General features: G+C 39.8%; 1 protein-coding gene across 2 annotated transcripts; it reads right to left on the bottom strand.

Moving 5' to 3' along the window:
- Positions 1-292: 292 nt before the first annotated feature.
- Positions 293-14859, bottom strand: sema3ga (sema domain, immunoglobulin domain (Ig), short basic domain, secreted, (semaphorin) 3Ga). Of its 2 annotated transcripts, none has more exons than XM_059332650.1 (18): positions 14432-14859; positions 12421-12557; positions 8226-8386; positions 7289-7351; positions 7059-7178; positions 6770-6863; positions 6546-6665; positions 6281-6426; positions 4380-4494; positions 4213-4282; positions 3933-4077; positions 3623-3845; positions 3445-3533; positions 2817-2858; positions 2550-2707; positions 2397-2464; positions 2174-2301; positions 293-1222 (listed from the first exon to the last, which is right to left on the bottom strand). In XM_059332650.1, the coding sequence occupies exons 2-18, from the start codon at positions 12530-12532 to the stop codon at positions 818-820; spliced, it is 2259 nt and encodes a 752-aa protein (XP_059188633.1). In that variant the 5' UTR covers positions 12533-12557; positions 14432-14859; the 3' UTR covers positions 293-817. The 2 variants fall into 2 exon arrangements, with proteins under 2 accessions (XP_059188633.1, XP_059188634.1); XM_059332651.1 differs by having other exon boundaries at positions 293-1192.
- Between the last annotated feature and the right edge of the window lie 255 nt (positions 14860-15114).

Genomic DNA, 15114 nt, shown 5'->3' with positions numbered 1-15114 from the left:
GTTACAACTGTTATATATTTTGTTGAGTTGTGTACTTACATTATCCCAAATGTTTCCAACAATGTTCAAACCAACAGAATCTGTAATTATAGTCAAGATAACAGTTTGTTTCATTTGGTCGCCTTTCTTTATATGTCAGCTTTGTGTTTGTCAGAAATTGACATTTTTATGATCCATTTTTCAGGTCTTGGTCATTTTTAATGATACATATTTCCAAAGCTAAAGAGAAACAGGCTGAGCAAATATATACGGGAGCTCGGCTCGCTGCCCTTCCTGGATGTCCTGCTGAACAGTGTCTGAAAAACAAAAATTTTGAACATGAAAGTGCTTCGTTCTGTGTTTTCAAATGGTTTAAATCACCATTAGTTTTTGACAGGAATAATTCAGGTCCCCTTAAAAACCTCCTGAACGATGAACACTGAAGGAATCCTAACCGAGAGAAGCTTACATCAATGACATGTGGTGAAGACAACAATTCCTGTGATCCCACACAACCAAACACAGTCTTTTGTTATTGTTTTGATCGAGAGACCCCTAGCGGCAGAAAATGTCATATTGTGTGTTTAAATGTCCAACTAACACAAGCTGATACCTGAAAGATGGAAATACTTAAGTGGTCACTGATGATGTAAAATATACACAATGTGTATTTTTTTTCTCGGCTGACTCTCAAAACCACAAATATAATACTTAAACGACAGCATGACAGCATCACCTTCCTAATGAATGGAGGTGACACACAAACATGCATGTCAAACATAAAAGTCCACCATAAAAATCCACACGGGCCAGTGTTGGACAGCGTCCGTTCTGCCCTCTAGCCGAGGCCTTGGTCCTGGCCCTCTGTGTGCCTGCGGCTGGTGCGCTTGCGCTGCTGCTGTTTGGGACTGAGTTGTTCCCAGTAGGACTGGCAGTACTGGTTAATCAGTCTAATCTCAGGCGGGAAAGGTGTGGAGACGAGGGACGACTGAGTGTAAGGTCCCGCTTGACGAGTTTTTGGCTCTTCGTCCTCGTCCTGAGCGGTGAGAGCTAAAACGATGTCTCGATCCAGGATGCGCAGCGCCACACGGGCCACTGTGTGTTTGAAGTTGTTCTCAGTGGCGAGGCAATGGTAGAGCCCTGCGTCTGATTGGTTGAGAGACTTCAGGAGGATACCATGGTTGGTCTTCAGAATACCTCCCACACGGTTGAGCTGCAGAAAAGGGAATGAAACAGCAGGAGTCTAAGACAGGAAACAACATATTTTAATGTGTATTCAGATGACAAATGGGCAAGAGGTTGATGCACTTAAAGGGACAGTTTCAATTTATTGATGTGGGGCTGTATGAGTTATTGCATTACCAACAGTAGATAAATACTTCATAAAACCCCACTTCAGTGAATACAAACTAGTTTGTATTTGCTTTCTTGCTGAGAATTAGGTGAGAAAACAAACAGAACTCTTACATATGTCCAGTAAATATAAGGCTACGATGAAGACTGGAATGATGCAGAGCACCCTTAAAGCTCCCTTATTATTATTATTATTATTATTATTATTATCATTATACATATCTTGTTTTTTTAATCGTAAAAACAAATGTTACAGTTTTACAGGGGTTATGTGTTATCTGAATATTTATATACAGTACAGGCCAAAAGTTTGGACACACACCTACTCATTCAATGCGTTTTTCTTTATTTTCATGACTATTTACATTGTAGATTCTCACTGAAGGCATCAAAACTATGAATGAACACATGTGGAATTATGTACTTAACAAAAAAAAGTGTGAAATAACCGAAAACATGTCTTGTATTTTAGATTCCTCAAAGTAACCACCCTTTGCTTACTAGAATATAAGACATGTTTTCAGTTATTTCACACTTTTTTGTTAAGTACATAATTCCACATGTGTTCATTAATAGTTTTGATGAATCACAATGTCAATAGTCATGAAAATAAAGGAAACACATTGAATGAGAAGGCGTGTCCAAACTTTTGGCCTGTACTGTATACACACACACATATATATATATATATATATATATATATATATATACATATATATATATTTAAAACTGCCAGATACAGTATAAGAGTAATATTGATATTCTCGTCTATCTTTCTGCTTGAAAGCACATTTCCAAAATGTCAAACTGTTCCTTTAGTATTAAACTGTTCTGTTCTCACCACTTTCCTCTTTCCTTCCCTCTGGAAGAGCCACTTGACGGTGGCCTGGGGAGAGCGGGGCTGACACTCCAAGAAGGTGCTGCTGCCCTCCACGCCGAACTGCACTATTTCTCTCAGACGCTTTTCCACTGCAAGGGTAGAGAGAGAAGAAATGGTGACAACTGCTCAAAATAAACAAACAAGAAGTGTGCATGATCTTAAACACAGAAAAAAGTGAACACACCTTTGGCATTAAAGCCCCTGCACTGCCTCAGTGGGTCGCCATGTTTAACATCCTGTCTCCTGCTCCTCCTGAGACAAAGACCAGAATGAATAATTAAGTCGACGCACACATCACTTTACAGTTTGTACTGTGGAGATACGAGACACCCCTGACCTCTTGGTGGACGGGGTGAAGGCAGAGCAGCTCTCTCCGTCCCAGGCACAGTAGGGGTCTCGAGCCAGACAGCAGTCAGAGCAGGCCCTGCCATACACACCACATCGGTGCAGCGACACCTGGGTCAGCCCCGCGTCTGATGACACGTACAGCTGTTGCTGTGGTGACAGGAAGAAGAAAAATATCTCAGTGTGGTTGTGTGGTTTGGTTTATGCACAGAAATGTGAATCAGCCAGTTAGATTTGTCCTTAATAAGAATTTACTTACTCTTTTAGAGGATATCTTCATTGTTTTGACTGGAGCTCTGGACTGTAAATTAACAGATAACAAACAAATAAATCAATAAGACCTCTTGATCTTAAAGGGATAGAAGAAAGGGTTTGTTTTAAGTTGGACAGCACCACTTAAGACACCATTAAGGAAAACAGTAATTTTACCATGCAGAACAAAAGAGTTGCAGGTCTCCCGCTGCCTCAAATGATGAGATTATTTATGGTATTGTGTGACTTTGATCCAGGTTGAACCTTTAAAAAACGGCAAAGTCACACAATAACACAGACTAAATAATTGATTGAAGTAAAATTACTGTTTTTGTCAAAGGAGTCTGGCTTTGGTGAGAGCATAGATCAGGAACAGCCTCAGTTCCCTTTTCATAAACTCAAACAGACCTGTCTGATGGCAAGGCAAAGCAATGATAATATTCTAAATAAAGCAAACACTTAAACTGATACTGATTTTTTTAAAGTGCTTCTGCGTCTGTACTGCTGCCCGCTTCTCCACACTGGGGGTGTTGGCCGCCATCTACTATAGATTATACAACCCCACTTCAAAATAATCTATAATCTTTGATATTACAGTATTTTCGTCTTTTTAAGGTGTACATATTGAGACATACCCGGAAAACTTCCACTTCCTCTAGAGTCAGTTCCTCCATGCTAGTTGGGTCCTTGGGCAGAACTATAACTTTCTGGACAGTGCCTCGATCTAGAAGTGAGAGAAATCATATTTTAAGACATGCATTTGGTTGCCAAATCACTCCTCCAGCCCGGTAATCAGCCCTGCAGCTGTCTCACCTGTCCCCAGGAAGAGCACCTCGTAGCGTCCGTCCACAGCATCCACCTGATCCACCACCAGGGCAGTGAACCGGTAGTCCACGCCGGTTCTCACCACCAGGGGGCGGCGGTGGATTGGATAAACTGGATGGATCATGAGGGGATGGGCTCGGATGAAATTCACAGCCTCATCTGAGAAGTTCTTGGAGGAACGGATGCCAGGAGTGAAGGTTCCTCCTGGACACTGAATGAGAAAAATAAGTTGTTAGCTTTTGATGCATATTTACACATTTGCATGTTGATGAAATTGCATCATGTTAACGAGACGCACTGTTCCAGGCCGTGGGTAGGGAATCTTGCCAGTGTACTCTGTCCACTGGTAGTTGTGTCCATGTTTGTGGGCAAACGGTCCATTGAAGACATTGCGGATATCAGCCATTGAGTATACGCAGACTGCTGAGCCCTTGAACACAGAGCTGGAGCAGAAACAGACAATTAAGTGAAAAGGGAGAGGTGGCAGACAGCGTGCACCCTATCCCTGAAATTAAAGCATGAATTATCCCAAAAAATGTGTGAGGAAAGGTGTGAAATTGCCTCCAAAAACAACTCACCCGGCTGTGGTGAAGAGAGCGTACACCATCGGGTTTCGTTCATCCTGTGTGGGCTGAATAAACACATCCCCTAGAACAAGATATCAAATCAATAACAGGACATTAAAAGCAGCTGAGATTAAAATGCTATCAGTTTAAACGGAGTGCTTATTTTATTGTGGCCTCACGTAGTTCATCAAATCGTGTCTCCACTCCATCTTCCCCGATCACCGAGCAGATAAGACGAGCCTTCAAGAACGTCGTCCAGCGGTTCACCAGGGACTTCTGGCCTCCTTCATCATTCTAGACAGGAAGGAAATTAGGTCACAGCTCAATAAGCACAATGTGTTTCATATTACAAAGTGAGCTCTGGGGTTGGCTGATTGTTTCTATTCTCATGTTATCCCGTCGTGGTTAACCGAGATCGCCGATAGTGATCCGATCCCCGGGGGAAGTGGTGAGGGGTTAAATGCCAGCATGGACGACTTCCTGTTTGTGTATTTTACAAATTTCTACTGAAATAAAATAGTTTTATAACCTCAATAACATTCTTAATAGGAGTGGTAGTATATCTCTGTTTTTATTACATCTGATTTTATTAAATAAATATATTATTATAATAAAGAGCCTGAATCTGCAATATTTACCAATATCACCTTTTGTTTTACAGAACATATAAAACAATGCTTGGGAGGTTTGAGCTATTTTTTTTTTCTATAACTAAATGGTCAGAAATTGATCTAAACATACAGTACTAATATTTAATTTGCTTTTTATTTAATTTTTATTTATTCTTAATCTAAAATGTTCAGAAATTGATCTGAACATACAGAACTGATTATTTGGCTTTTTATTTTATCTTTATTTAAATGATCAGAAATGAACTGATACTGAACATACACAGATTCAGAATTTTTATTTCTATGTCTTTATTTCGTTTTCAATCCTAAAATTTGCATATATCATATCAAGGCAAATTAGTGCCAAATTCAAATAGAAAGGATCCATTTTCAAATATAAAAAAGGGTCTTTAAATGGTGCAACAATATCACAGCATGCTGTTCCATTTAATATTAATGTTATCTTTAATATCAAAATCCAAACCATATCCATAGCCATCTTATTTAGATAAGAGACGGCAAACTGGTTTGTAATTAAGGATTTAAAATTAACTTGTCACTCGAGCTGATTAACAGGGTTCTGTGGGCGGACACGTCACTCCACCAGAAACATCTCTATGTGCTTCTAGAGATTATTTTTTATAATATCTTCTGACAGTAAATTAGTAATTTGCTTTAATGTGTACAGTACATCACTTCAATTACTGATACATGATCATGATATATATATATATATATATATATATATATATATATATATATATATATATATATATGTATATGTATATATATATATGTATATGTATATATATATATGTATATGTATATATATATATATATATATATATATATATATATATATATATATATATATATATATATATATATATATATATATATATATATAATATACACACACTACCGGTCAAAAGTTTTAGAACCCCAATTTTTCCAGTTTTTTATTGAAATTCAAGCAGTTCAAGTCAAATGAACAGCTTGAAAGGGTACAAAGGTAAGTGGTGAACTGCCAGAGGTAAATAAAAAAAGGTAAGCTTAACCAAAACTGAAAAATAATGTACATTTCAGAATTATACAAGTAGGCCTTTTTCAGGGAACAAGAAATGGGTTAACAACTTAACTCTATGGAGTCTTGGGCTATTTTGTCCATTTTTGAATTCTTTTCATGTCTTTGTAAGTCATTTTGTGTCATTTGGTGTCTTTTTTTGTCATTTTGTGTCTTTTTTTACTCCTTTAGTCCAACATAAAATGTGATTTTGAATCTTTTTTTTACTTTCAAAACACTATCATGCTCAATAAAGAATTTTAAATGTTGCAAATGTGCACTCATCTCAGAGTACACTGAGACATTAAACTGCATAATTTTCAATTAGATTCTGGAAAAGTTGCTGTGTTCTAAAACTTTTGACCAGTAGTGTATATATAAATATAAATAATGTGGTTTGGCTCACCAGACACACTCTTCCCACCCTGGCTAAAACGCTGGGGCTCGCCCCACCACTCGAGTCTAGACTCTTCTCACGGAAAAAGAAGTAGAGCTTGTCGTCGTTCCTTTCTGCACTGTCAGGGATCTGCTGGATCTGAACAAACACAGGCTCTGGAGGATAAAAACAGATAAGCAGAGAGAGGATTGAGGCAAGTGGTTGTCAAATAAAATGAGAGGAACCATAACCTGTAATCAACAACATTTACCTCCTCACACCCACACTTACTCACCGTTGAGCCACCTGGAGTCATACTGCTCTGTCCTGATTGCTGTTCTCCCTCCCATGGTCCTAAACACAGCAGCATCTGTACTCATGAAGTCAATATGGACCCCTGCATACAGGTTACCATCTGCAGAGGTGGTTAGAGAATGGAAAGGTTAGACATTTTGATGCAATACAGCAAGGAATTTGAGTTGTGTTTGTGTTTTTTTCTATACATGAAGCATATCTTACTGAGCAGAACTGCAATGCTCTCCTGTTTGGGATCATAGGAACATTTTCCCTTCCCCGAGTCCACATACCCAGGGACCAGCCGAAACAGGTAGTCCTGCAGAGGCAGATTAGACAGGCAGAGTATGCGTAAAAATAGACCGCTAAAACGTCACATGGGAAAATCATAAACAAATCAGTGTCCCAGTTTGTAGTCCTGAAATATTTAGCAGGACAACGCTTTCCAGGCCTACTGCTGAGGGACTCTTGCTGTAAATCCCACTCTGGGAACTGTAAATGTCTTTGTGCTCACCTCTGCCCTCCAGCCTCTGTTGATGAATGTGCAGATCGGTTGGTACGCCCCTGTTCCACAGGTGTAGAGGTGGGTGCGGTTCCACGGTTCTATCAGCCGCACAAAGTTGGCACATTCACCCTGGACAAAGACGAGTAAGACAAATGGAATTCAAACATCTTCGCCGTCATTGTCCCGTCTTGAAAGTCTCAGATATGTTGAAAGAACAGGATGTAAATACGTGATCTCACCTGTCTTCCCTTTCCTGTCATCTGACATTCTCCCTTTCTCTTAGCAGATGCTGGCCAGTGAATCTGTATTTAAATAAACAGCAAACAGAATCATATAATTTAATGGCTTAATGAAACACATAGAAACCAAATATCAGACTGGATTTAAGAAGAATAGGGATGAATAATATGGATTTTTACCTGCTAATTTGACATTTTTATATCTTAAAGCAGCTACAAGAACTTTTAACTGGTTATTCAACATTCTCAATGTAATACTGATGCCTCTAGAAGACTTACATAAGCAAACAAGATCATCAGCAAGAATATTGATTATTTCTATATAGTAATTCTTAATGTCTTTCCCGGTTCCATCGTATCCGATTCAGACTAAAGCATGCAGGCTCTGCAGAACCGCAAGAGAACCAGAACCAGGACGGAGCAGGGCAGACAGCTGCAGTAAAAAGAGAGGTTTTATAAAAGCAGTCTGGTCTCATGTAAACACTCGCTTTTGTCTACAGGTGCCACCAAAGTCAACAATAAATAAAAGCTTCTTTTGGCTGCTTTAAAAAGAAAAACATAACCTGAGGGTAAGAAAATATGGATGATTGTATATTCAATAGCTCTAACCAAATCTACCTGACATCACTATTGTTAACATGGCAAAAACAAAGAACAGTTCTGACTCTCCAGATTTTCATCATTTGTTTCTAGTAAAGCACTTCAAACAAGAATTTTAATTAAATACTTTTGACATTATCTGCCAATGTTGATATGCAAACTAGAGCTGATTATTCTGAAGATATAAAACAATGACAAAAGGCATATAGTTTACTGTAATACTGAATAAATAAATGGAAAAAAGTTGGGGGGTAATTTGATTTTTATCTGCCAATAACTTCTTGCCCAGTATGCATCGTGCATCCCTAAAGAAAGAGCAGGATCAGTTTGTACGTACTATGAGTGGCTCCTTGTTGACATTGTGCATGTCCAGAGCCACCAGGTACTCCCGGCTGCCCAGGTACAGACGGCCCTGATCCTGATCCATATGGAGGATGCGGTAGTCGCTGGTGTTGAAGGAGAAACTGAAGGGCCGCGCTGCCCTCGTGTCCATCAGTTCTGTGAGAAAAAGTTTTGCTTTGTTAAAAACACACACATATTCATTATTTTGGAAAGCCAACAGCAGAGGGAGCAAAGGTTACCTCTAAAAATCTTGTCCCATTATTCCCTTTATGCCTTTAACATGTTTCATTACCAACTTGGATGAACTTGCTGTCCCCTGAGCAACACCCCTCTCACTTCTTTCTGGAAAATGTGTGTCACTGATTAAATATAACTCAACTTCGAGCATTTTTAAAAACATATTCGCTTTTAAGATCTCAATATTTTATGTGTCCTGACCGGCTGATTGAGTTTAAGGCGCCACATGCCCCGTGGAGTTAGGCGAAAAAGCAGGTCCCTTAGGAAACACGGTCAGTGGAACTCGCAGCTAATTCTTGAGATCAGGATTGTGTTCAGCAGAGCGTAACCTGTTAAGACCTGCTGCAGTGGAAAATCTTGCTCTTTTTTTTGTTCTCCTGAAAGCTTTGATTGAACAATTTTCATCTACTGCGAGACAAATGGACTGCGTGCTGCACTCCACCTCTGAGGTGATTTTTTTTCCATTCTCTCATCCAACCAATTCACTTTAAACACACAAAAAAAGCACCACACCGACACATCTGTGCTATGTGCTAGATATTGACTCGCATTTGTGAACACACACTGGGACACAGCAGAGGCATGTTAAAGACAGCAGGCTTATATATTGACAAATGTTCGGAGAGACCCTCAGAAGCCAGCTTACAGGGATTGAGGAGGAAGCACAATCTTTATTTACATCAAAGGGCCTGCCATCTTCCTCCCAGAGGTCAATGTTAACAGGATGCAGTCAGGTTTACTAACTAAAATAAGCTACGCAATCGGATCTCCGGACGACACGAGATGGAGCCTCCGAGGTGGGACGAGGTCCGGTGCTGTTCCTGAGAGGTAAACACAGGATAACAAGCCTCTGGCCGGGCTCCACTGGGCCATAGTGGATTCACTGGACAGGCTAAATGTAGAAACACCACACCCCTATACATGTCTCCATTCTCCAAAAATAGCAAACAATGTACTGCCATCATCTGGTAAACATTCAGCAAACACTTATCCCCTGACAACATTCTGACACTGATAGGGAAACACTGGGAAGGACACGCAATTCAAGTATGAAGCTACTATAAGGTCTCGTGTTACAACTTGACAACATATTGTCACTAAGGCACTAATGACCACTGCTGTTTAGTCCCAGGCAAATTTCAAGTATGAGCAAACTGGTGACAGCACTGAGAGGGTATTAGACTCTAAAACATGGCTGCAGTTACGCTGCACATTTTGCTCTCTAGCAGCGCTGACTAATCTATCAAACGAGGCTCCCCTTTGAAGCGTATAACTGACACAACTTCCCAGCGACAGAGGAAACAATACGAGATGGCTATCCTCTGCAGGCCTCCTGTACCCGAGAGTGTCACTCAGGACGGCTCATTCGTTCAGAAGAGTCACATGTCCTCCAGCCGCCCGAAGCCTCCTCCACAGGCGCCTCAGGGAACAAAGAGGCTCGGTGTCACAAACAATGAACAATAAATCCTTGGAGTGGCAGAAAAACAGTTGGGGAGTAAATCCAACTTTCCTCCTTTTCCTTTGGTATTAGGGGGGAGGGGTGGCTGAGGTCTGTGAATGTGGCTGCTTTCTGAAAAAACTTGACAACAATCTAATAATTCAGAGCCTCTCAGCTGTTCTAAACAAGCCCCCGTGCATAAATTTGTCATGCAGAGCTGTGTACAGATGTGAATTCCTTTATCTTACAGAGGAGGAACGTGATCAAGTTCAAGACCAAACTTGTGTAATTGGTCAGACTCTTTTGTGAACCCTGCTGCAAAAAAACCCAGACTGGTGTGTATAAGCTGTTTACTGCAAAGGGATTAGTGTTAAAGGTCATATAAAAATGTACTGCAAGCGCTCTCTCAACCCTCAAATGGAACGTATACGACACAAACAGCACGCAGACAGCTGGTTTCAGTCTTCCAAAATCAGATGAATTCAAAACAGCACTGCATGTCGACTCCAACTCCCAGCTATCAACCACAGATCTCATGATTAGCCCACCTCTAATCTGCGTCAGATGTGTCTTGTTGACATCGTGCAAAATCATAAATGTTTCTTGGTGAATCACGCCAGCTGCACAAGATAAGACACTGAAAACTTTGAAGCTGCCTGGACCTGATCAGGACGCACAACAGTTTGACTCACCTCCACATGAAAGAACTAAAGAATGCTTTAAATTGGATTCACACCTTTATTTCTCACTCACAGGCACTTCAGTTGTGAAAGGTGAGAGTTTGTGAGCGTGCAGGTGCACTTGAAGAGACAACATGATAGGGATGCAAATTGAGATGGGATGATTTATGATTTATGATTTTAGTAACTTAATTTCAGTAAATTTCCATTCCGGGAGAATTGTGAAAATCTGCATAAGGGACTTTAAGAAGCTGTTAAGCTCGCTGACATACAGTCCTGTATTGATTTCCTGAATTATTTTTGAATTGCAACAAACATAATAATGAGAGCACTGTAGCTGGCTGTTTTCACAAGAACTGATTTTCCTCCAATCCCTGTAAACAAATATAAAATGCATGAAATTCATAATGAGAGTATATATTTACAAAAAGAAAAAGTTCGGACATTAAATATCTTGTCTTTGTACAGTATTGAAATTAATGTAGGTCACAAAGGATTTGCAAATCATTGCAGTCTGCGTTTTTCCTACAGAGTTCCGCCTTTGTTTGAAACAGGGTTGTCGTTAATTTCACCACAGCCCACAGGTCAAAGCAAGCAGAATTTAGTTTTGATTTACAAAAATCCCTCTTCTCATTTGATGTATGTTTTAGAGCTTGACAGATATTATCGGCCAATATTGGCCTATCAAAGGCATATTGGTATCTGCTGTCTGATATGTGCCCTTGTGAAAACTTTGGTTACACAATATATAATGCAGAAAATGTTGCCTGCCATGATTTAAAAATGGTGCTATTATTATTATTATTATCATTTTTTTAAATAGTCAGGAATTGACTGAAACTGAACTGTAATGTTTATTTCGCTTTATTCTTTTATTCTTATTTATTCTCTATTTTCTCAGTTATCATTTATAGAATTGGCTGACAATGTAATACATTGTTTGTTTAATGTATAACAATATTAAATATTATTTAATAGATTTATGTTTGAGAAAATAGCTCTCTGGGTACATTTACAGAGTCATGAAAAATCGGTGCACAATCCACATAAAAAATTAGTTATATGGGCCACCATATCGGTTATCAATGAATCCCCCCCCCAAAAAAAAAAAAATCAGAATCGGCATCTGTCTCAAAATTCCATATCGGTCTGGCTCTAGTATGTTTAAATTTTTAGCATATTTACATGACTACCCGGCTATAATTTAGTGAATGGGAATTATTTTGGCAAGGATAATCACAACATGAAATGTTCATATTGTCTCATACCTATGCCTTGATGCAAAGATAACTGTAATCACCCAGCATTGTTTTGATCAAAGGTGTCATCCATGTTCTTGTCACATGAATCTCTGCACTTAGAGTGAATGATGACAAGGAGACTGCACGGGAAAATCCCAAACGCCAATAAAAAAGCCTTTAAAACCAAAGTTACACCTCCAGCCAAAACATTACAGCGGTAGAATATCATTTTACTCCTGTGATCAGATTTCAGGTGTTTCCTTCTTGTGTCATCATGTCAGACATCAAAAACAAAGAAGAAATGACAGGTCAGAGTATAGTTCGTGTCGGTTTCAGGGTGTGGGGAGAAAACTTTTGTCGAAGGGCACTGCCATACCGAGCAACACGTAATATCCACCTTTTGTTTTCAGTGTTGCTGTGTTTGACATGTGGCAGGAAACACGTCCTTTACATATGTATAAAGAGGAAACATAACTGCGGGCGTGGATGCGTGCAGGAGTTTGTGTGCGCACGAGTGAAAACCAACAAGTAAAAAGAAACTATTAAGAAAATCCCTGCTGTCAGAGGAGTTTTAGTTAATCTGTATGAGCTCACCTTTGAAGGAGAGGCGAACCCGCGGAGCAGACTGCTGCAGGCCTGAGCCTCTGTAAACACACAAGGCCAACAGGAGGAGTTGGGCTCCAGATGCTGTCATGGTAACAGTCATGCAGGTAGCCCACAGAGATCTAAATCTGGACAAAAAAAGAAAGAGGAATGAACTATTATTATAGAGTGCCCCATGAGAAATATGAGACAGAAAAAGAAGGAAGGACAGGCAGGAGAGTGTCTCTCTCTTCCTCTGATCTCTCTGATCAGAAGTTTGGCCTGCAGCCTTCCAAGGCAAGACGTATAGTTTGGCAGGAGAGAACAACGTCCAAATCTTCACACCTGCTCTGGAAAATATGACAGCCCCATTATTTATTTAAAGTGTAAATGTAGTGAGGTATGTGTTGAGACTGTATAACAGTATATGCAAGCACAGTCACATGGAAAAAGTATTTTTTTTAAAAGTACATTTAGTCTCTTGTCTTCATCTTCATTTTCTTAGACATATTATCTTTTCTTTAACATATATTCCAGCCACATTTTCCTAGAAAACTGAATAAAACAAGACACTGATGCCCATCAGTGATTCCCTCTGCCTCTCTCTCAGTCTTTCAACAAAGCACGTCAACGTACTTTCAAGAAGTTGACGAGTGAAAGACATGACAGTTCAAAGACACAGGTAGTCCTCGCTGAAACAATTTCTGACAGTTTAGGGGTGTTGAAACGTAGTCTAACTGTTAGACCTTAACTCAAGCATTCATTATGCATCTGCACTTTGCTGGAGAGGATCCCATATAAATTATGAATACTAAAAGCTGAGTCCACAACATCCATTAAATTGTCTCCCTGAAGGTGTGCTTTGCTCGAGCTATAAGCCATCCCACGGGCTTTTCTTTCTCTCATGGCATCCATGTAGCCAAGGCCCCCGGTGGCACACGCTACACGCCTCAAAATGAGGGCTTTTAGGGAGAGATATTTATGAGGAAAAAAAAATAGAGAGAGCTCACAGAACACATCAGTACATTATGTTTCACAATAAGGCTTAATTAGTGTTTGACACATTACGATAAAATATGTTCCCATGAAAAATAGGAACAGTCTGATGAAACTGGGATGACTGGCATGCCGAACATTTAGAAATTAAAAACAGAAGCCACTGGGAACGCCTCGCAGCCTTCCTGGCATAATCACACAGTTGCCATATATCTGCTCACCAGGGAAGCTTGATCTCTATTCCTCCTATCAAACACTGTACATTCAGTGTTAATAATACATATGCACCATGAGAATCAAAAGGACACAGACACACATGAAGAGTCACAGGTATATGTCACCTATAATATATATATATATATATATATATATATATATATATATATATATATATATGGAGTGCCTATAAAACAGCACTTTGACATAATGAGAAAGAAATGCATAAATACTAAATTGTCACCAAAAAGGCTAGCCTATCAATCAACTCATAGTAATATATATGACCATATGGACACCACAGACACATTTCTTCATTTTTTTTAAATGGTTAGGCAACAAAATGTCTCATCTATCATCATTAAATAAGGATTATAAATGAATCCAAGGGTATTTATTCCAATTGAAATACCTTCAAAAATAAAATATAAAAGCACCTAAAACATAATAATTATAATTATAATAATATGGCTTTTAGGGCTCTCTGTACTGTGATGGCCTGATTGTACATCGAGGTATTTCTATGAATGACGGTATTTCCACTGGTTTTCTGTGTTGGGTGGTGACGGCAGTGGAGATTAAAGTTCAGCTGTGAAAATAAACGCTTTCCCTTTTTTAAAAATAATTATAGCATTTCAATAACCTAGTTCCCTTGCCCGCGGTGGGAGTGCGTACTTACCTGTGAACTCAACATCCAGAAATAGGAACCGAACAAATGTGAGTACTTCACAGTCATCTAGCGTTCAGACTCCGCTACAGAGTAACCAGACATGAGTTAAAAGTTAAGCCAGGGAGAAGTTAAATGCCCTACCTTTTGAAGTCAGGAGTTTTCACGAAACACGCTTCGAGTCTGAGATCCAAAAAACTTGCGGGATGTTACCGCTGCATTCCCCGCGTTTTGTGCCTCCGAGCTGGGTTGGAAAATCTCTGAGCGGCGCTGCGCAGGAATAAAACAATCCGATAGGTTTGAAAATTCCCCTTAAGAGAGAGAGAGAGGAGGAGAAAAAGCTGCCTAATCAGTCGCTGTTAACCGACGGTATTTCTTCCACTCAACAATAAAAAGAAAAGAAAAAAACAGCTGATCCCTGTTCCACTCTTTCCAAAAAAGTTTACGCCTGCATGGCAGCAACCATCACCGTGATGTGAACAAGAGGTTGGTCCATTGGTCCTTGAAAGGGAGTTGTTTGAGTGTGAATCAAGTGACCAGGTGCAGGTGTTGGGAGAGTGACTGCCCTGCTGTCCTCTCCCTTCTGTTCTGCCCCCACCCAGCCTTCCCTCTCCTGTTGGCCCACAGCAGCATTGGACCAAACCTCTTGGTACACCATATGGGTATGATTAACCCTGTCACTGCCGGTGAGTGTAGCACACACTCTGCTGTACACTGCTATTCACATGTCAGCTCAATAGCTTGGCTTAAGTTTATTTAAGCTGAATAATTCAGCTAAATGGCGATGGGCATTCAGCCACTGTTTTATATAAATGTTTTTCTCATGC

Source organism: Centropristis striata, chromosome 5, assembly GCF_030273125.1.
Source record: "Centropristis striata isolate RG_2023a ecotype Rhode Island chromosome 5, C.striata_1.0, whole genome shotgun sequence".
Lineage (NCBI taxonomy): Eukaryota > Metazoa > Chordata > Actinopteri > Perciformes > Serranidae > Centropristis > Centropristis striata.
Note: the sequence above shows the minus strand (reverse complement) of the source record. Positions and strands in the feature narration are given on the sequence as shown.

Bases quoted from the DNA above. Each gene is read 5' to 3' on its own strand.
- sema3ga (XM_059332650.1), bottom strand. From the start codon at position 12,532: ATGACTGTTACCATGACAGCATCTGGAGCCCAACTCCTCCTGTTGGCC. The intron at 2,302-2,396 runs GTGTGTTCACTT...CTACCCTTGCAG, and splicing joins CAGGGGCTTTAATGCCAAAG to TGGAAAAGCGTCTGAGAGAA. The intron at 1,223-2,173 runs GTGAGAACAGAA...TTCCTGTCTTAG, and splicing joins GGGAAGGAAAGAGGAAAGTG to ACTCCTGCTGTTTCATTCCC.